The 23,040-nt window shown below is 38.9% G+C and overlaps 1 protein-coding gene across 2 annotated transcripts in view; it reads left to right on the top strand.

The window, feature by feature from the left end:
* The first annotated feature begins 662 nt into the window (after positions 1-662).
* Positions 663-23,040, top strand: part of cd34 (CD34 molecule) — a 42,155-nt gene continuing 19,777 nt past the window's right edge. Inside the window, exons 1-2 of one of the 2 annotated variants that reach the window (XM_060845448.1) lie at positions 663-843; positions 22,013-22,093. In XM_060845448.1, the coding sequence (XP_060701431.1) occupies positions 768-843; positions 22,013-22,093 (157 nt within the window). In that variant the 5' untranslated portion in view covers positions 663-767. The remainder of the gene's footprint in view (positions 844-22,012; positions 22,094-23,040) is intronic. The other variant, XM_060845447.1, reaches the window with a different exon arrangement.

Genomic DNA, 23,040 nt, shown 5'->3' with positions numbered 1-23,040 from the left:
GGTAGTAATCTGCCTTCCTGTTCTTGCCACCAAAGTGGATAACCATACATTTATCCACATTAAACTGCATCTGCGATGCATCTTACCACTCACCTAACCTGTCCAGGTCACTGTGTAATCTCCTAACATCCTCCTCACATTTCACCCTGCCACCCAGCTTAGTATCATCAGCAAATTTGCTAATGTTATACATCATGAAAAATCCTTTGTAAAAGTTTTTCTTTCAAATTCAGAACAGTTCAATACCATGACATTGAACTTGATAGCTAAAATCCAAATATATGAAGGCACTGTTCATAGCTGTTTCAAGAGTTCAAGGTTGGAACTAACTTAGCAGAGTAAGGGTTAACAGGCACACGTTTAATTGAAGCACACTGTGCTATTCATATCCCAAAGGAAATGAACCAGAATCCAAAGGAAAATGTGTTTCAGGCAGGGATGTATAACACTGAAAAAGGCTTCAAAACCTAATGTTTCTTTATGTTACTATTGTTTCCTTCTGCTTTTGCAGCTTTCCACTTAGCAGTTACAAATATTTCCCCTTACTTACGGCACAGCAGATTTGGAGGCCCCCTTTATGTATCCCAGTTCCTGAATGCATTTGTCATTAAAAGGAGGTGGAGAGAATGGGAGGGGGCTGTCAATAATTCAGTATATAACACCCATTCTCAACGAGACCACACCAAAGCAGACTGTGTAATACTGAGCATTGAATTTACAGTGTAATCCACAAGAATCTACAACAAGAATTTAGCTTTTAAACTAAAATGTCTATCACATGGAATTTGATTAACATTTCAAAAGGACAGCAGTTCTCCCTAATGTGTGTGTTGTATTTGATTGGTAAGTAAAAGTATGGAAATAATTGTTATTCAGTTGCTTCTGATGAAATGTAAATATGTTGTATTCGTTCTCAAATATGATATGGATTATACTTTTTAAAAATATATTTCTCAAGTATTTCCTTTCTTCTAAATCTAAAAATTATTTTAGCAAGGGGAGATTTTTGAACATCTATAAGAAATCTTTCTTATAACCAAGTCTATTGTATTCATAATTTAATTAAAATAAATTTGATCATTAAGAGGATTAATGTATTGAAATTGCCACTTTTACAGCAAACTTTAAGCAGAGTTACTGATAAGATTTCTGCCCTAAAGTTTGTACATCTTTTAAACATAATAATCTAGAATATTGATGATAATTAATACAAACTTCATGTTGAAATTATGTGAAACGTTTATATATTTCCATATTTCTGTCAATTGCTCTATCCTTTTAAAACTATTTCAAGAAACCAAAACAACACTGGCCACTTCAACTGTAATACTTTTCTAGCAGGTATTGTGACAAAGTGATAAAAATTATTTCTGAAGATATTAATAAGTTAAATTGTTACACTCAACTATATCATTGATCACAAAGCCTTGATAGTATTCAAGAATGCGTACAAAAGACAAGGAAATGAATTGCAAGATTTAGATAACAGCGAAAATCTAAAAAAAAATTATGTATGGTAAAAAGAATGTGTTGCGGTAGAGGAGATGGTGGATGTGGATAAATAGCAAATACTGAGGAAAATTACTGAATGAATGGACAAATGAATGAATGAACAATTGCAAGTGTGATACTTAGGAAACTGTCAATGGAATCTTTATTTCAGTTCTCATGTGTGAATAATTAAGAATTGCTGTTTTCAACTGAGTGGAAATAAAACAAAATTCTCTTATGCCCTCAGCACCACCCTCAACAAGATCAGCCAAACTTAGGCATATTTTAATGGGGCTTTAAATTTGAAATTATGATATTGAGAAACGGCAGAGTCTGGTCTGGAGGAGGTGCAAGGTAATTTCTGCTTTCACACTTGGCTTCCCTTGGGCCAAAATAATTTGCAAGCATAGTTTGAATTTATTATTGCCTGAGTCTTAGCTAATTATTTTTTTGTTAGTCACTTAGGCTTGTGACCAGGTATTGGACTCTCTAAACCTTCCAACTGAGAAATCCAAACAAACAGAGTTTCTGCTTTCCCAATATAAATGTATAATCTCTCCCCGCGGTGTCATACTCCAGTTGTTGAGAGTCCTGGGGAATCATTGGCGGAGCCAAATCTTAGTTGATTTAACATGATAAATTAGCGGATCATGCCAAACAAAGCATTGAGAGACATTCAGCTGTCTCTACAGCAGGAACCACAGTACTATACCAACTTCTTCACATATTTGGAACTGAATGGGAAGCATTCTGATCTACGATAATAGGTAACCAGCCCACCACACAACCTTCCAGGTTTCATTAGTGAAATGAGCAGGAATATCATTCATAAAAAGTATTCGATTCAAAAATCTGCTCTGAAAGTTTATTTGGTCATGAACGTCCACGGCCATGAAATCTTTGATCTACTCAAAACCTAAAAAACCTCAATCAGACAGTTCATCACTGGTTGGTCCTTCCTCAACTGATGAACATTGGCTTGAGCCCTAACATAACAGGCAGCCAGTGTCAAGAGATTCTTCTGAGCAGAAGTTGGAACAGAGTAAACTTAGGGTTTAAAATGTTTGACAATCTAATCATTGTAAAGCGCCCTGTTCTGGATATAAAAGTCATCTTCATAGTATTTCAATTATCTGATAATGTCATGATTCACTGGAAACAGTGAAGAGACAGGATCCAAGTATATCACAGTTGGAATTGAATTGAACTGAATGTTGCCAACAAGATTCTGAAATACAATGGAATATAGAAAATCAAATCCCTACAGTGTGGAAACAGGCCCTTTGGCCCAACAAGTCACACCGACCCTCCGAAGAGTAACCCACCCAGACGCATTCCTCTACCCTATATTTACCCCTTACTAAGACACACACCCCTAAACACCCTGGGCAATTTAGTATGGCCAATCCACCTGACCTGCACATCTTTGGACTACGGGAGGAAACCGGAGCACTTGGAGGAAACCCACACAAACACAGGGAGAATGTTGCCTGAGTCTGGAATTGAATCCGAGTCCCTGGCACTGTGGCAGCAGTGCTAATCACTAAGCTACCATGCCACCCAGATGTATGTCCACAAGGTGGATGTAGTGTTCAATGGTTTGATTGATCTGTGTTGAATTATATTTTTCATTTCTTTGAGGAGCTCAAGGAGTAAACCAATGGACTATTATTCTCAAACCACAGTTTGTGGATTGTCAGTTCTTTAAGTTGCCAAATAAAATCCATATAATTTTTGATTCAGCTCCTGATGAGTCGTGATGTTGCTATGCAGCTCATGGCAACTTCTTGATACTTTTTCTCCAAGTAGTCATGGCTCAAATCCAAATACAGAACAATTTCCAAAAAGGCTCAGCTCTATAGGGAACAACAATCAAGTAGTGTAAAGGTAACAACATTTTGTGATAATGGTGAGGGAATCAGAGGGGAGATGACAAGAATTTATTTTACACAATGAATGGTTATGATCTAGAATGCACTGCCTGAAATCAGATTCAATAGCAATTCTGAAAAGGAAACATTTACAGGGTGACCAGAAAAGAGTAGAGAGTGGGTCTAATTAGAGAGCTCTTTGACAGAGCCAAGGCAGGAACATTGGACCAGATTACTTCTCTTTGTGCTGTATGGCTATGACTTTACAATTAAATGAAGCTTTCACAAACTCCTGGAAACTATTGACAAATACTTTAAGGAAATGCAACTTTGAACTCCTGTTAATGGTCAGAAGATTCATGATCAGTGTAGCAGATGCTGACTGTTGGTGGTGAACATTTGTTCCATGACTTGTCCGGTGCTCTATCATCTTCTAGTTTTACACACAGTTTGAAGAAGAATATCATTCCAATGTTTGCCAGATTAATGATGTTGCTTCAATATTATAAACTGCACAACATCGCTTCCTTTGCCAGTATATCTAATCACATCAGTGACTTGTGTCTGAAATTTTCACACCTATTTTCTAGTTGAAACTTTATATTATGTTAAATATTTAGGAAATACGTGTTGTCACCCATCTGAGAGCCTATCAGAAAGTCAGATTTTACAGGTATTTTGAACCTGCATTAATTTATTTGTACAGTGAGTTCTGTACAAATAAGGGATCATGCAGAATGTTCAGAGATTACTGCGTTCTATTTAAGATATAGTCTTTACAATGCATTCAATGTTGTAGCTTTGTAACAGAGAAATATGATACAGGACCCCTTTATTCTAAAATGTAATTGTTTTATTTTGTGTATTTATAAAAGCACAACTGATTAATCATTTTTCATTTTATTGACATTGAAAAGGTACTTGCCTGACATATCAACTGTTAGGCAGATGACATTTGGAATTTAGCAGCAATGTGCAACTGAAGCACTTAAGCTAAATAAAGAACTAGATGATTCAAGGAGGTAAAATGCTTGCCTCCATGGGTTGGAGGTGCCGGTGTTGGACTGGGGTGGACAATGTTAAATATCTCACAACACCAGATTATAGTCCAACAGATTTATTTGGAGGCTTTAGCTTTTGAAGCACTGTTCCACAACCACCTGATGAAGAAGCAGTGCTTTGAAAGATAGAGATTCCAAATAAACCTGTTGGACTAAAACCTTATTTTGTGTGATTTTTAATACTGTCTCCATGGGAGCATAGTTAGAATTCAGCTCAGACTGATGAGTCTCATCTCTCTGTAATAATAAATGCAATAAGATCAGCATGAAATGGTCCTGCACTCTTTTATGCCCATGCATGACACCACGGCACAAGAATGTTCACATTTTGTACAGCTTTAATCAATAGCTGAGCTGGCCTAATTGCAGCACTGTTTGGAATTGATTCATGCAGCCAACCTCTGTTCCCTGTGTGTTAATTGCATGAAATCAGAGCAGCATCTATAGTTTCACAATTGACCTCAGTATTGCTGAGTGAGGTGGTGTTGATTAGGGCTGCTCTAATCAGTGGTTCATGTGTCAGCACTGCTGCCTCACAGTACCAGGGACCCAGGTTTGAGTCCACTCTCAAGTGACCATGTGGAGTTTGTACATTCTTCATATATCTGTTTGAGTCTGGTCCGAGTGCTCTAATTTCCTCCCACAATTCAAAGATGTACAGGTTAGGTGGATTGGCCACAGAAGATGCAGAGTTACAGGGACAGGGTAGGAGGGTAGGTCTGGGTGGTATACTCAGCTGAGAGTTGGTATGGACTTGATGGACTGAATGGCCTGCTTCCACACAGTAGGGATTCTCAGATTCTTGGTCACAATGAATCATGCTGAAAATGCATACTGGTGGATATCATGGGAGAATTGGATTGACAGCAGTTGAAATGTTACACATTGGGCCAACATCTGCTGTGCAGGTTCACATGCACTACACTATGGCTATCTCTTTGAGGTAAGATATATCAATCAACGGTAAAAATGTGTTGCTGGAAAAGTGCAGCAGGTCAGGCAGCATCCAAGGAGCAGGAGAATTGACGTTTCAGGCATGAGCCCTTCTTCAGGAATGGTTCCTGAAGAAGGGCTCATGCCTGAAACATCAATTCTCCAGCTCCTTGGATGCTGCCTGACCTGCTGCGCTTTTCCAGCAACATATTTTCAGCTCTGATCACCAGCATCTGCAGTCCTCATTTTCTCCTATATCAATCAATGCCAATGAATCAATGCTAATGGGAAAGAGGGAAATGACAAGAAAATAAGTATCAATATTTTTGCACATGATTTTAGCTCTACTTCCCTGCCTGCCTTGCTGAGGTCAGGAGAGTGGGCATTTAGAATTGCCCAAAATATTTACACACACTGGAGAGCTAATTGGTTCTGAATCTCTCTCAACACCGGAGCATTGACACGGACATCTGCCCAAAGTTGGCTGTGTCTTTTTAATATCCTCCCATTGACTCCCAGTGACGATATTCAGGCAAACATCATATTCAATTGACAGCTTCAACAGAAATCAGCAATATGTTTCCTGTAAGCCTAATCCTGCGTTGAGCAATTATCAAAGCCAGAAGATGTTCAAAAATCAAGTTTTCAAATTTGATCTTGTTTTCCTTTAACTATGCCAAATGTGTTGTGAGAGTGAACAATATCATCCTATGTGGGTTCAAAGGTGAAACCACAGGCTACATCTGAATAAACATCACCTAACTGCTGTAATTTCTTAGTCTTATTAATCATGGTTTAGATGACACATTTATAGGTAAAAACTCAGTTCAGCCAGATTTTAAAGTGCATCCTGTCACCTCATCATAACTAATGATCAAAGTGATTTCTTTCCGTCAAATATAAATTGTTTGTTTCCTTAGAGAGATTTTGTTTTTTAAGAGGCCAACAGAAAGTTCTGGCCCAATGCTTCTGTCCCTTTGTGTATAGATTTGACACTAAAAGAGGTTATAATGTCACAACAGCCATATTTACTGCTAAAATGCTGAAACTTCAACACGATTACCTCCTTTCCAAAGTATTGGCAGTATCTTATTGAAATGAGGTTTTCATAGCATGTTCCAGTAACAAAGCTTTTCTGCACCATTCAGCTCAAAGAAAGATTGTAAGTGAAAGTACGTCTCCGCAACGTAAAAGATGTGATGACTGAGAAAGAAAGAGGAACAAAGGAGAAGAAGTGTGAATTAAGTTCAAAGCATGTACAGGAGAAATCAAAAGAGCCAAAGAAGTGTTAGACCAAGAGAAAAAGGGGGGGAAAGAAACATTAAGTTAAATAAGAAAGAAAGTTAAGATTTTACACATATAGGTCTCTTCCAATAATTTACTTTATTAAGTATTTAGGCTGCACAGCTTAAGTTGTTCTCTTTCTGATTTAGAGAACATATTGGCATTTTTCTTAGCAATTACAATGGTGTTTAAAAACTGCTTAGACTTTTACTTACTAGTCTTGACATTGTGCAGTACTTAATATCAATTAATGCTCAATTTTAGTAAGGTTTTAAAAATAACAGAGGAGCTAAGGGAAGCATATTGCCTCTGAGAAGTAAACAGTTTGGAAGGGCATAAATTGACTGCGAAGTTCTGAAAATTTGCAGTTCTTAACACCTTTCTTAACTTGTTAGCTGGATTGTGTAACAATAATAAAGTGGCACTATTGTTTTTCAATGTGATCTGACCCATCGTCACAAAAACAGATCATGATATAACTTCTGCAGTGGTTTGTTACCATCTTCTGTTATTGACATTACTGTTAACACTGGAAAGGGGTGTTTGTTGTTCTGATGGATTCTACAGTTTAGGGCACTTAGTGTATTGGTAGTATCTCTACTTTTGGCTTAGGAGGCCAGAGTTTAATTTTTACCTGCTCCCGAGATGTTCAATAACATCTCAAAATAGTTGATTAAAAGTACATATAACTTCTTTAGAGTTGTAGAATTCTCTGATTAGTCATCAAACCAGGCAATCACAAACTAAAGGATTCTTTTTACTTGCAAAATTCATACATGAAAGATTTTCATATGAAGTTGTGTAAATTACCGACTAGGAAGTGGTGTCAGAATGTTACTGTTGCAATGACCACTGCTCCTGGTGACACAGTTGGGACCAGTGTGCTGCTGGCCACTTTATTGACCAGCTTCTCTTTCAGATGAGGACAGAAGGCTTGGTTCTAAACAAAATGTCCCAAGAGCCATTGAATAACTACGGAGAAAAATTAACAAAGTGGGAGCGGTCTTTTTTTGGAACCAAGGATGGGAAGTGTCAAGAGAACTGGTGTTAGATATTTTGGTGTTGTAATGTCCAGCCAAGGGCACCATTGCAAACTTGCATCAAGCACCTTCTGTCACGTCCTCAGCTCTTTTCCCAAATACTATTCATGTCCGTGTTTCATACTCTATTCCTTTTACGTGCCAACTTGAGGGATTTCACTAAATTCTAGACATTGCATGTACTTGAGTTATTGTAACAGAGAGCTTCAAACTTTATAATATGTCACCATTTCCTAACATTGGAAGAAAGTACTTTATAAAACGTCAGCTTCCTCATACAAATTCAATTGGAAGATCACATTTTAAATATAGCAATTAAGCATGGAATCTCTACTGTGCAGAAAGAGGCCATTCAGCCCACCTAGTCTGCACTGACCCTACAAACAGCATCCCACCCAGACCCAGTCCCTCACCCATCCCAGTAACCCTGTATTTATCATGGCTAACTCACCTAATCTGTACATCTTTGGATACCATGAGATAATTTAGCATTGACAATCCACCTAATCTGCAAGTTTTTGGACTATGGGAGAAAGCCCACACAGACACAGGGAGAATGTACCATCTCCACACAGATAGGCGCCCAAAGCTGGAATCGAACCATGGTCCCTGGTCGTGTGAGGTAGCAGTGTTAGCATTAGCCACTGTACCACCCATATTTTACTTTTCTTGTTTAACATGTGATAACACAAATAGTTCACAAAAAAATATACTTTGTAGATGCAGATTTTTTTCATAAGTTCAGTTATTTGTTGTTGTTCATTTTGAAGTAGGAAAAATGTTCAATAATTTGAGAGTCAGTAATGGCATTTTTATGTAATCAAAGTCCCGTAATGTGATCAACCATTTCCTAGCTGTAATCCTACAGACCATGAAGCTATTGCTGTAGATTCAGTGTGCAAAAGAAGTTCATGGGAACAAATTAATATGGGATACAGATGAGCGATGGATTGCTGCACAAAAATACAACAATTACACAAACTTCTAAATTGCAGTCTTCAATTTTGGATAATTGGTTACATCTGTAATTTATAAAGCAGATGTACTATACAAACATACCAGCCTTTAACATTTTCCACAACCCACTGTTTACCTTTCCCAAATTACTTGGACGTACTTGCACACACAAAGTAAAATATTAGCTTAAAATAAGCCACCTGGACATCATAACTTCTGAAATCATCTTCAGTATTTCTATATGCAAAAAACAATTAGGCTTGTCATTTATAGGAGCACAGTGCCAAGTCTGAATCGTTGATTAATACACCATCCATATTTCAGTTGTAAGAAATATAAACAACACACTTGATATCTTTTCCAATCTTCAGATCACATCGCTAATGACTCAGTGGCTGAAGAGCATAGTTTATATCTCCATATCCCTTTTCCAGCTCTGTAATCTTAATGAGGGAGTGCTTGTGGAACCTGTGGATTACCCATTTTACTGATGTTATCAGAATACTTCTAATTTCAGGATTTCAAATATACTTTGCTTCTAACTGATTGTCCCCTATTAATAAAATAAATCAGTTTGGCTCTTGGCCACTTTATCCTGTCTGTGCCAAATCATCGGTCGTAGTTCAACACAGATCATTTTCACCTGACAGCTGGTGTAAACAAACTTTCGATGCCAGCTTTGTAATCAGCCTTCTCGTATCTATTCTTTATGCAACCAATCTGCTCCATCCCACTAGCCAGATTACCAAATGAACCTTCCTGCTCCCCGTCCCACAGCTATGATTCCATATTCAATCCAGCCGCAGTACCCGTCCTCACCTTAAACCTATCAGCATTCCTGGTTTCCTTTACATTGGGGAAACAAACTGTAGACTGGGTGACCACGTGGCAGAAAACCTACATTCTGTCCACAAAAAAGACCCTGAGCTTCCAGTTGCCTGTCACTTCATCTTGTTCCCTGCCCAACATCTCTGCCTGAGGCTTGCTGCAGTGCTCTAGTGAAGCTCAGAGCAAGTTGGAAGAACAGCCCCTCACTTTCTGCTTGGGAACTCTAGAGCCTTCTGGATTCAATATCAAGCTCAACAATTTTAGAGCTTGAAACACCTTCTACCATGTCCTTACTCCAATCTACACACACACACACACACACCTTGTTGTCACATAGTCTGCTATTACTCACAACCCATTGATAGCACTAGTAGTCACCATTTGGGAGCAATTCATTCTGCTAGAATGATCGTTATCCACACTTTTATTGTCCAACTGTTTCTCTCACTCCTTGGACTCTGTCTCCAACCATTGTTTATTCCTTACCCCCTTGCTCTGCCCACCGCCCTATCTTCGGCATAAATACCTTTTCTAGCTACCATTAATTCTGAGATCCAAAACATTAACTCTGATTTCTCTCCACAGATGCTGCCAGATCTGCTGAGCCTTTCTAACAATTTCAGTTTTGTTTCTAACATTTTCTGACCTCTCTCATAAACACCAGATGGTTTTACATGGAACCTCCCATTAACTGTTTTTGGCATAATTATTTTGCCTGCAGTTAGCCAAGTCTCTCTGTCACCTTGTAATCAATCATGTTTACTTTTTCACCCTCCAACTCAGGCAGAATTCCAACAGGTAAACAAACACTGTGTGGAAACCATACCTTGAAAAACCTGTGAAAACAGTAAACGTTCATTACACAGGCTGAAACATCATCAAGGTATATTTTCTTCAAGCTGGTTATATCTGATAACAGATGTCTGCACTTGTTAAAACAATAAGGTGAATTTATATAGCACCTTTAATGTACCAAAATGTCCCAAGATATTTCATGCTAACATTATCCTTGAAAATTTACCACTGGCAAGTAGCCAAATTCTTAGGCAAAATTTCTGAAATCCCCTCACAATATTATGATGTTCCCTAAAATCTGAGTAGCTGAAGCACAAATTGTGAAGTGAAAAATGAGTATCCCTGCCAATCAATTGCTGAATTTAAGTCTATCTAGACTAACTCTATCTACCAAAATAAACATTATCCTCACTTTAAATTTTTTTATTGATACTTAACCCTTGTTGTCAAGTGACAACGGGCTCAAAACAGGATGTTCTAATTTGTCCCACAGCCAGAGAAATCAACAGAAAATCAGCCAAACTAAATTGAACAGCAGCCTGCAGTTATGGGTTACGACAAACAGTGGAGACCAAGGGGAAAGTTTAAAGGAAACCAGTTACAACAATTCCAAAGGTTGTGTATTGGAGAAGTGTCAGTCAGATATTCTAGCATGGTGCCTGCCTGAATATGCGTGTGACACACCTCCCTGCATGGCAACAGTGAAGGGTTTTGCTGTAATCCCTTTGGATGATTTGAACCCAGCTCTTGACCTCATTAGTCAAAGGCCACAGAACATCCTGGAAGGCCCAGTGCAAGGATGGATGAGATCACACACATCGATGTCACCCCCTTGGTGAGGATGTAGTGAAGATCTGGCCAAGACTCACAGAGAAGACTTATAGCAGAAAACCATTCAGCAACCCAAGAAGATCCACGCTGACCCATGAGACCTATTTTTGTAAAAGAGGGTCAGCTTTAATACATAAACTGGTCAAACTGTCTAAAATACAGACAACATCTATGTATATCTATTTCCAAAGTGAAAGACCATATAAGGCAATTGAGATATTGGATGGATTAAATTCTCTCCCTCAGGGCATAGTGAGTCTACCTACAGCATGTAGTCTGCAGTAGTTTAGGAAGTCATCTCACCACTATCTGCCCATCAGCAACTAGGGACAAGCAGCTAGCCAGTGATGCCTATGTCCCATAAGTGAATAAACAAAAGTTGCCAAAGGCATTTGATATCTGTATGCACTGAAGGTTGATAGTGTTGGTGCGTCAAAGGATGCCAAGGGAAGTAAGAATGGAAATTATATGAGCTACAATCTTCCAATTCATCTTAGGTGTGGGAGTGTGCCAGAATATTGGAGAATTTCAAATGTTACACTCTTGTCTAAAAGAGAATTGAATCATTATACAACATGAAAAAATGCAGGACTGTAGGGAAACAGCATGGGAATGGGAGTAAGTGAATTGTTCTTGCAGAGAGCAGGCATGGATTTGAGGATTCAAATTGCCTTTCTGTGCTGTATCTATTCTATGATTTAATGAAATATATTTATTTACATCTTAATATTTTATCTTGCAATCAAATATGAATAATTTCAAATTAAATACTTTTATTTAGTTTCATATGGCATTGGAAAATTCAATTAATTTATCTACTGCACTGATTTATACAATGCACCATGCATTGTAGCTTTTCGATACTTATAATGATCACCTAATCCATTTCTAATAATTTTGTAAAAGAACACAGCTATTTTAAAGGCACACATTGAATTTTGTCACTGGAGTTGGTGTACAATACAAAGATATTTATTTATCTCAGTGCAATGAGTGAGTCATTTGTTTATTTCTATGTTTCATTTGTCATTTAAAAAAATCACAAACACCTTGTAAGATCTGTTCAATTTTTCATAAAATGCTTCAAATAGAGTAGTGCAAAATTCTTAATTATTTGCATTTTGCAAAAAGTATTTTCCAGATACCATCAGCAATTAAAGAACATTGCCTCTTGGAAAGTAGCCTAAGGCCAGAGTTATATCCACTGGGGGCCTGAATGTGTAGTGAAGTAGAAACTGGCATTTCAATCCTGATGTTTACGTTTAAATCTCATCCGAAGGAATGAAAGGTTCCTCTGCTGTTGCATCTAACAATTCCACACAATTTGTACTTGGCCATTGTTCAACCAGTTCCTATGGGGACATTGCTGAGTTTCCACACCCTTGAGCTTTCCTTAATGACAACACATTTGGCATTCATATTGGGAGGTCACAAGAAAGCTGGTGTAGGAAATGGAAAACGTCACTTGCTGCAGTAGTAGTATGGAGCAAAGAGACCAGTCAATTTGGAACCTACCCACTTTACATTCCATTGCAATCAATGGACTGGTGATGATCAGCTCTGCCAGGTTACTGCTACGTAGTGAAGTAACAGACCGGTTCCATTGACTAGATAAAGCTTTAAAAACAAAACCCTGAAAAGACAGCATGGGACATTGATAGATGAAAACTAAGACTTGTTTCTGAAATTATCCACCAACTTCTGCTGATAATAAGAGTCCAAGAATCTTCCTGCAGTGAAGAAAAAGTGTCATTGTGTTGTAAACTGGGACCTTGTGTTCCTCTGTACAAGTTAATTATTCATTACTTTCCTTTCTCCCGTGAGCTTAATATAAATTTCATTGGTTTTCATGCTTAATTTGTCTACCCACCTTAAAAATTAGTTAAGATGAGAAGAATGTACTATATTCTGTATTTCAATCTTGAAATATTTGCTTGACCAACATTTGATACTCAGTCAATGAAATGTTACTTTATTATAACAATGATTTAACATTTGAATATTAGAAGGCCGATCAACCTGAAATGATAAAATGGAAACATTGATTTTCTCTCTAGATTTTCTCAGCTAGCTGTTTCATGCAGAACTATACAATTTATTCCAGGGACATCTGTAACTTTATTATATCTCATCAATGGATTAAGATTTGCCAAGTATTTCCTGAGTACATTTGTTAAACATGTTAAACACATTACATCAGTGCAATTAGGTAAGATTTTCCAGATTGCAGCTGGAAAACATAACAATCAAACCACTCTTAAGAGGCTTCTTCAATCCCGGTTACAACATGTTAACCCTGTTTGGAACATAATTATATATTTTTCTTAAAAGAAGCATGCACAGTTCAAACAGAATCCTGAGGCCCTCAACATTCCCTAACTTTTGGATCAGTAGCTATGTGTTTTGTTACATTGATTAACCAAAGGTTCAGGGAGTTGGTTAACTGAGTTGTCTGGACAGATGGTGATTGAGGCCAATAACAAGGGTTCAATTCCTACACTGGCTGACATTGCCACGACAGACTCTCCTTCGCAGCCTCTCTTCTCACCAGAGGAGTAGTGACCCTCAGGTCAAACTGCCACCAGTCATCTTTCTCTAATGAGCAAGCACCCTATGGTCCAGTAGGACTATGGCAATTTGCCTTCAATCAAAGAGTTATCTGAAATGAAAACTGTTGCTATTATACTATTGCATTGACAAGCAAATTCATTTACTTATTTTAATTATTATTTACTTTAAATTATTTCTTCCAAGGAGTTAGATTCCTATCGTGAGCCACGAAAATGTTAGGGTCTTGATTTTAAAAACTGGATGAGGGAGAACATAATAAATAAGAGGAGTAGGTATTAGCTTCTCAAGCCTGCTCACCCATTCAATAAGATCATGGCTTATTTGATTGTATCCCTAACTCCATTTTCTTGCTAGTCCCTCAAAACCTTTGACTTCTTAAATTGATCAAAATCTGTCTATTGTTGATTGGAAATAATCAATGACCCAGTTTCCTTTACTATTAAACATGGGACAACAACATATCCCCTATGATTCCACTGTCTAATAATTTTGCCCTGATGTTAAATCTTTTCTTTTTAAGCAGAGGAGCAGGTCACATATTAGGAAAACAGCAGTATCCTCTTTTTAAAGAAGTGAATTAACATCATGAAGACCCACAGGCTGTTTAATTGGTGCTTGAGTGAGGAGTAATACTCCTCAAATGTCCAGACCAGGCGGGAGTTGGATTGGATCAGAACAGGCAGAGAGAGATATATTATTAGATTTTATTTTAGGTTTCCTTGTAGGCAAGATGGAGCAAGAACGATCCCAAACCTCATAAGGACGAGTTGGACCTTTCCTTCCCTGGGTTCCCCCATTTCCCTCTCCATTTCCCTTTACTAACTTTTCCCCAAGTCCTCCTTCCCCTTTGACTGCCAAATATCATTCCCAGAGGCTTCTGGCTGCAGCTTACTCTGACCAAATGCCTGTTCTTAATTAGCATTTAGTGAACTGGGTCCAACAAAATTTAAATAAATGAGACCCAGCCATTAGGTTTGGGCCTGGCCTTGATCTCTCAATTACCTTCAAGTATACTGTCTTTTCAGGGCTGACACACTCTATACTTTCCATTGAATTCAGGGCCCTGAATTAGTTAGTAAAGATTATTCGACCGATCAAGCCAGATGATTTTCACCCATGTGTAATTTATTCTGTTATGCACCATGACCCACTTTAATTCCCTTAGTTCGCGCTGGGACACGTTCCAATATTTTTCGTGGTAACAGCAAAAGTGCAGAAAGAAACCCGAGTTGCCTTTGAAACCAAAGTTTTGTTGTTGAGCTGGAAAGAAATATATTTATTGAGCAGGAACTTGCTGGAAAAATAAAGGGGTGTTAACAATGCATGTGTTACTAATGTGAAAATCTGCCACAAAATTCAGGGGATTAAGAGATTGTCATGAGTTGTGAATCTCCAGAATTACTGTCCAATGTACACTGCTCTGCTGTTTGCTGTGTAAAAACAACATCTGACCCTTAACCTCATCATTATTAAGAAATTAATAAAGTTGCACATTGGCTAACAGACTTTGCCACAGAAAGTTAAACCTGATAATTAACAGCATAAATATCTTGTAAAATATGAATATCCCCTAAAGCAATGTCAAATGTCTGGCCCAGACAGAGAACAGCTTAAAACGTTCAATTATATTCTTACATGCAGTCAATTGTAAAGATTTCATCAATGTCACATTTTGAATTTTATGCTTTTCTTACTTATTCTGTTTCTTCTCTGACTCCTAATCCAATTATTTATTTTTCTTTATTTCCTTGCTGGACTTGATTTGATTCTATTTCACCATCTTTCTCCATTGTTTCTCTGTTTCTTTCTTAACCTTTATATTCATTGGTTAAGGAGATACATTATTGATCTTGCCATTCACTGAACTCTCAGATGTCCTGTTTGCTCATTGACTCATTATTAGCTTACACTTCAGTTACAATGCAAAAACAACATCAACTGAAAGGTGAAAATAAATATAACTAAGATAGCATAAATACCCTGTTACAACAAGATTCAGCCCATTATACTGGGGAATGGCTACGTTTAATGAAATTTGCTGGACTCCACTGCTGCTAGGTCATTTGCCACTTTCTTTTGCACAAGATCATGAAATATTGCAGAATTGCTTGTGAGAGAAAGGTAGGACAAGTCCTAGTTTCAGGACTTTGTGTCATTTACAATTTCCAAACAACTCTTTGTATTATGTTTTACTTATATGAAAATATGAAGTATGATTGAAACATGATGGCGTTTATAAGAATTAAAGATGTTGTTGGACATCTCCTTTTAATTGCTCCAAAGGTATATAATGTTCAGGATGAGGAATAACAGTGTTCAAAAATGTAAAAATTGTATTCAGTCATCAGGCACTCAGATTTACTTATAAAACCTGAGAGAATTTCTCCTGTAAAATCTGCCTAAACTAAACTATTCTCAAGCTACCTGTAGCAGTATATCATTTCAATATTTTCACATCAAAAGTACTGAAATAATTTACTGTCATTCGGTGATTTGAAAGAGACATTTCATGACAAGAATATTGTCATTTGAGAATTTAGTGCAAACCAGTTAGTACAATAAATGAAATTAAATTTGTTTTCAGGAACAGTGGGCATAGTCTTGTAGGATTTTTAAAGGTCTGGGTTAGGTGGATTTGTGTTAGAATCTTAAGAAGTCTGCCGAGGCTTATCTCAACATCAGGGGTATCTCACGTGATCTTTTATGCTTTTGACAAGTTGCAGCATGATGAGTTTCTCATTAGGCAGCGATGAGTTGCCCATTAAGAGGTAATATGGCTTGCTAAGCACCTTATTAATGGTCCAATTCACCTCATTAACATTCAGTTTACGTGCAGTAGCATGCAAGTTGGAACAGGTATCTGGCAAATGAAGCTTGCCACTTGCTCAGAAAAACCTTCATATTGGACACTGAGCACCAATATCTCAGGGTTTAGATCAGAGTGGTGCTGGAAAAGCCCAGCAGGTCAGGCAGCATCCGAGGAGCAGAAAAATTGATGTTTTGGGCAAAAGCCTTTCATCAGGAATAGAGGCAGGGAGCCTCCAGGATTATCTCTCCACCCTGGAGGCTCTTTGCCTCTATTCTTGATGAAGGGTTTTTGCCTGAAACGTCGATTTTCCTGCTCCTTGGATGCTACCTGACCTGCTGGGCTTTTCCACCACCACTCTGATCTAAACTCTGGTTTCCAACATCTGCAGTCCCCACTTTTGCCTACCAATATCTCAGGGCACATTCCATGGGCACAGGCCACATGGGCATTTGATATGTGGCAGCCTCTAAGAACCTTCACAGTACATCACCGATCCTGCACTATACACGTCTGCACTTCAGTGCTGCACCAGCAAGTATTGTTGCAATGCTGCATGAAGAACACAGTCAATTAAAACTGTATACCCAGTTCATGGACTTAACCAGGCTGCACCTTTGGCCTTATTGCTCACTGTCACAGTGCTCACTCAAGCTTGAGCCTACCTGGATGCTTCAAGCATCTTTGCCTTGCATTGTATGGCCTTGCCTCTTCACTTTTCCCCCTCAATCATAGCTACCACACTTATTTGACTTCAACCTTATTCTCCCATTTTGCACAGACACAGAGACACGATGCATGTCATAGTTGTCAGTAAGCCTCAGTTAACTAAAGGAGGATAGTCTTTACTGAGGGAGTCCTGGAACAGTAAGTCAAAGGGCAGCCTATGTATAAGTCCAGAGGCTTGGAAATGGCCAGTCAAGGCACTCAGGTGAGTCAGGATGTTCTCTACATCAGGGGCGAGGAACTAAATATAGGGCAACCCCACCAGCTGTCTTGATTCTCTACCCTGTTGAAGATAGTTTTGCACCTGGAATGAAAGGCAAACATTGAGGGAGATGACAGCTGTTACTTTTGGTCCAAGTAGGGAGGTATCCTGTGAATACCAAGTTGGAAGGCTGTGCAGATGGCGTTCAGGATCAGTGGTGTTGGATGTTGGGATGGGCAATAGTATGTTAGGTAAGATGATGCAGCAAAGTAGTAGGGCATGAGGCTTTGTGGGAGATGGGTAAAGCAGCAGAGACAGAGTGAGTGTAAGGTAACAAAGAGACTGTGTAGTACTTACACTGGCAGAGTGGAGAAGGACATTGACCTTCTGTCTACAGTTTTGTGTTTTCTCCATATGCATGAGACTGTTCTAACCCAATTTCCAGCCTTGGACTAGTCTGGCATTATCTGGTTGCATGCCATCCACTCTCCACTGCTGGGGAAAGAGGAGGTCTGACCCCTACACCATTCCATCTAATAGTAGCTCCAGGTCCCTGCCCCCTAACCTGGGTGCTGATCTCCCACAACCTGCCATGTCCAGGACAAATGTCAGGAACCAGAGGGCAGTTTCAGAGCTTGTCTGTGGACAACCCAGGTGATTCAAAGGTCGAATTGAACTTTCTCATTTGGAAGATCCAAGGGGTGGAGGAGGACAGGCAGGGTGGGCTGGAAGGTCCCACCACCGCTGGGATAGAGAGGAGATTCTGCGGGTAGTCTCTCCTCCAGCTGGCTACCTCCTGGTATCAGCTTGCCCTCTTGTGGTGAGCTTATCCAGGTGCTTGACGGCCTTTTCAAACTGGCATGGGTGCTAGTTAATTCCAAAATATTCCGGCAGTAACAAATTGTTCAGGAATAGCATGTGGTGAGATGTGGCTGGAATCAGATGTGGGATCCAGTTGGGGCAGGTAGGTAGTTAATGCAATGTGGTTGGTAAAACACAGTGAGAGCACTGACAAGACATCAAAACAAAGAAATCCTCCAAAAGACTTGACACAACTCACACTTCGCCATAGTCTCCTCTTCAGATACCCTACCATGGTATATCCACTATCTGATCACTAGATAAGTCCAAGGCAGAGCAAAAACATAAGTGGACTGACAGTGGTGTAGTATAACTCTTATCCAGTACTACAACTGGTAGAGATGGCAGATTATATTTGGGATGATAATTTGGGAAAATACCGCACGTCTAACCCATTTGACAGTAGACTAATATTCTTGGGATATTTATATATCACTTGCTCTCAAAAGATGTTAATCCCAGATCCCATGGAATTCACTGCCTGAGAGATAAATCTCAAAATGTAGAAGCCTTCAACGAAAGTCCTACTGTAGATAATAATTGTCATTCATCATATTCCTGCTGTGAGTACCGCAGTGAGACACAGAATCTGTATGAGCAACTTATAAAAGCACCAGAGAAATTTAGTGTGTCTCCAACATTTACTCTCGCATTACATACAACTGTTGAAGCATTAATGTTCTTCTGAAAGCAGTTTTACAAACATTCTGGCAGAACTCTTGGAAAAATCAACCTCAATGGCTTCAACAATATATCTGGATGGCCTAAAAATGTCTCCACAATCAGGTGCTGCTTCTTGAGCTCAAAGGGCCAACCTATGGGAAAACAAGGAAACACTTTAAAGACACTCTAAAGCTTAAAGTATAGTGAAATTAATATGAATGGCTAGGAAGAACTAAATTGTGCATCAAGTTTCATCACACTTCACGATGTTGTGACTTAATGATGAAGCAAAGTGACGGCACAAAAGGAAGCAAATCCTGCATTCCAGATTGTTATGGACCAATCCAGATCCCTTCAAAACATTTCTAGAAAGTAGCCTGGATCCAAATGTTGCTAGTTGTTTTAAGCAGGTGTAACACAGATATTCCAGGAAGGATGCAGCTGCTCAAAAAACTTAGTTTCAAACAAAAAGAATTTATCTACAAGATTACCAAATGAAACACAAACAAAAGAGAACAGAATAACTTAAATTATCCAAAAACCCAACAGATTATCCCAACTTCATGATGCTGTTTCAAATATTACAACAATCCCCATAAACACCCCTTGGCACAAAAGGTAAAATCAAGCATAGGACCTCAGAGGAGAGATATCAGAGAGAGAGGACAATCAGCCTGTACCTGCTTCTTTGAATCCAGCAGCATCAAAAATACTGCTGTGCTAAAACCAAACCAAACCAGTGAAAAGCTGAGCTGGGAGCACTGGCCACTCTGCTTTCATTGAACGTGTTTTTTTTTCAACTTGAAAGCCATTTGCTGGAGGCACAATCTGTTAATTATAATCAAACTGGCCCTAAAACTTATCCAAACCCAAACGAGTCTGTATCTTTTACAAACGCTCCGTAAAAAAGGACAATATAACCTTGTTAAAGGAGCAGCATTGTCACAAGGTCGCAATGTCTCACGGGACAGCTTGTCACATGTGCCCTAAGATATATAGGTTGTCTTACTCACTTGAAGACCTATAGCAGAAACTTGCAATCCCAAGTAGATGTCATTCTCAAATGACATCTGCCTGGAGGTCTGTGGTGAGTTGTGTTCCACAGGGCTCTGTCCTTGGGCCTCTACTGTTTGTAATTTTTATTAATGACTTGGATGAGGGGATTGAAAGATGGGTCAGCTAGTTTGCAGATGACACAAAGGTTGGAGGTGTCATTGACAGTATAGAGCGCTGTTGTAGGCTGCAGCGGGACATTGACAGGATGCAGAGATGGGCTGAGAGGTGGCAGATGGAGTTCAACCTGAATAAATGCGAGGTAATGCATTTTGGAAGGTTGAATTTGAAAGCTGAGTACAGGATTAAGGATAGGATTCTTGGCAGTGTGGAGGAATAGAGGGATCTTAGTGTGCAGCTACATAGATCCCTTAAAATGGGCACCTAAGTGGACAGGGTTGTTCAGAAAGCATATGGTGGTTTGGCTTTCATTAACAGAAGGATTGAGTTTAAGAGTTGTGAGATCTTGTTGCAGCTCTATAAAACTTTGGTTAGATCGCACTTGGAACACTACATCCAGTTCTGGTCGCTCTATTATAGGAAAGATGTGGATGCTTTGGAGAGGGTTCAGAGGAGGTTTACCAGGATGCTGCCTGGACCGGAGGGCTTACCTTATGAAGAGAGGTTGACTGAGCTTGGACTTTTATCATTGGAGAAAAGGAGGAGGAGAGAGGACCTAATTGAGGTATACAGGATAATGAGAGGCATAGATAGAGTCGATAGCCAGAGACTATTTCCCAGGGCAGAAATGACTAACACGAGGGGTCATAGTTTTAAGCTGTTTGGCGGAAAGTATAGAGAGGATGTCAGAGGTCGGTTCTTTACACAGAGAGTTTTGAGAGCATGGAATGTGTTGCCAGCAGCAGTTGTGGAAGCAAATGTCATTGGGGACATTTAAGAGACTACTGGACATGCATATGGTCACAGAAATTTGAGGGTGCATACATGAGGATCAGTGGTCCGCACAACATCGTGGGCTGAAGGGCCTGTTCTGTGCTGTACTTTTCTATGTTCTATGTTCTATGAAAGGACATTTAATGACTATAACAGCTCTCAAGCAATTAAATCTCCATATATGATAGAACTTTTCATCTGTACATTGTATATGTTGCATTACGTGATAAAAATGAGGGTGTCTTATTAAACAGCGGTAGCATTCCCACGTCTGGGCCACAGATGTTGAGTCAAAGCCCTATTTCAGGGCTTTCATGGAAGATGACATATTGATCAAACAAGTTCATTCATTTCTTCCAATATTTCTGTTATCAGTCTGTAAGAATGGGAGTGTCTGCTGATTATCCAACTGCACTGAAAAAGACAACACCAAAATTATTGTTACAATTTGCCAACTATGATTGAGTACAAATCCAGTGGAGGTTTATGGTCAGAAATATTTTCCTAGGCTATGATGCCTGAGGAGAGAAAGAAGTGAAGTAGCTCATATATAATGCCTAATGTAATGTAGCAACTGAAAAATTATACATCAAAAATTGCAGTACACAGATTGTCTGTTGAGATAAAGTAATCTCCTGAAATATCAATAACAATTTGTCTTTTATGAGTTTCAGCTTGCACCTTTTTGCAAAACTCTCCATATTTCTTGCATCTTTTCCATCATCTTTTCCATTACCTTAAATATTGCAATAAGGTCACCTCTCCTCTGAAGGTTGGAAAGGCCTGTTGTTTTCTAGTATTGCTTCATAACCTGGACCTCTAACATGAGGATTCATGGACATGTTTTGTAGTCTTTAGGCACCATGAAAAGGAAGAAGGATGGAATTTACATTTTTCTAGAAATTAGCGGTAATAGGAATACAATTCAAGTTTGATCACAACGTAAAACTTGTAATGTTTTAACCAGGTTTTTCTATCTGCTGTAATTAGTTTTGCCCATTTGTACTCCTATTAAAGGCTGACTTTCACTGTGGAAAAGAAAGTGAAATGCATAGATAGTTTCAGTTTAATTAGCAGACCAAGAGCTATGACTTAACTAATGCCAGCTTGTTAACCAATTTTTGATGTTTCTTTTTTCAATGTAGTCCAATGGAATTGTCAATGTTCAGCACTAGTCACAACCACACAACCAACCAGCACTGAAGCAATGATCAATAATGTAACAGGTGAGGTAAACATCAGCTTCATATATATTTTATTGCATTGATATTTTGAATGCAATTAAACCAACTCAAAAGTTCTACAGACTGTCCATCTGAGCTAAATGACTCATTAATTGTTAAAGATATAGAGAGTAATTTTGTCACCAAAAGAGCAACTGGGCAAATTTTCAACTTATTATTAGTTATATGTTATTGGAACTGCACTTCTACTGATTTTGACGCCATGGCATAGCCCAGGTGCTAGAATTATAGAATCACAACAGTGCAGAAAGAGGCCATTCATTACATCAAGCCTGCACTGACCCTCCAGAAGGCATGCCACCCAGACACAGCCTCCACCCTATCTCTGTAACCCCCACATTTACCATGGCTTACCCACATAATCTACACATCTCTGTTGGAGGACCCAGCAGAAACCCATACAGACACAGGGAGAATGTGCAAACTCCACACAGACACTCACCCAAGGTTGGAATCAAACCCAGGTCTCTGGCGGTAAGAGGCAGCAGTTCTAAACACTGAGCCACTGTGCTAACCATCATGCTGATTTGTAAATCTGCTCCAAAGTCTTCAGGTTTAATTTCTGATGCCATCGCATTCTTACCGCCTTACACAAACAAAAACAGAAATTGCTCGAGAAACTTAGTAGGTCTGCAGCATCTATGGAGAGAGAGAAAGCAGAATTAATATTTTGGGTCCAGTCACCCTTCTTTAGAACTGGCAAAAATTAAATGATAGAATCACAGAGTTATACAGTACGGAAACAGACCCTGAGGTCCAACTAATCTGCACAGACCAGATATCTTAATCTGACCTAGTCCATTTGCCAACATTTGACCCATATCCCTCTAATTTATATTTCTTCCTATTTATATATCCATCCAGATGCCTTTTAAATGTTGTAATTGTACCAGCCTCCACCACTTTCTCTGGCAGCTCATTCCATACAT

The sequence above is a fragment of the Hemiscyllium ocellatum genome, chromosome 26 (assembly GCF_020745735.1).
Source record: "Hemiscyllium ocellatum isolate sHemOce1 chromosome 26, sHemOce1.pat.X.cur, whole genome shotgun sequence".
In the NCBI taxonomy this organism is placed as follows: domain Eukaryota; kingdom Metazoa; phylum Chordata; class Chondrichthyes; order Orectolobiformes; family Hemiscylliidae; genus Hemiscyllium; species Hemiscyllium ocellatum.
This window is presented reverse-complemented; position numbering and strand designations above follow the sequence as displayed.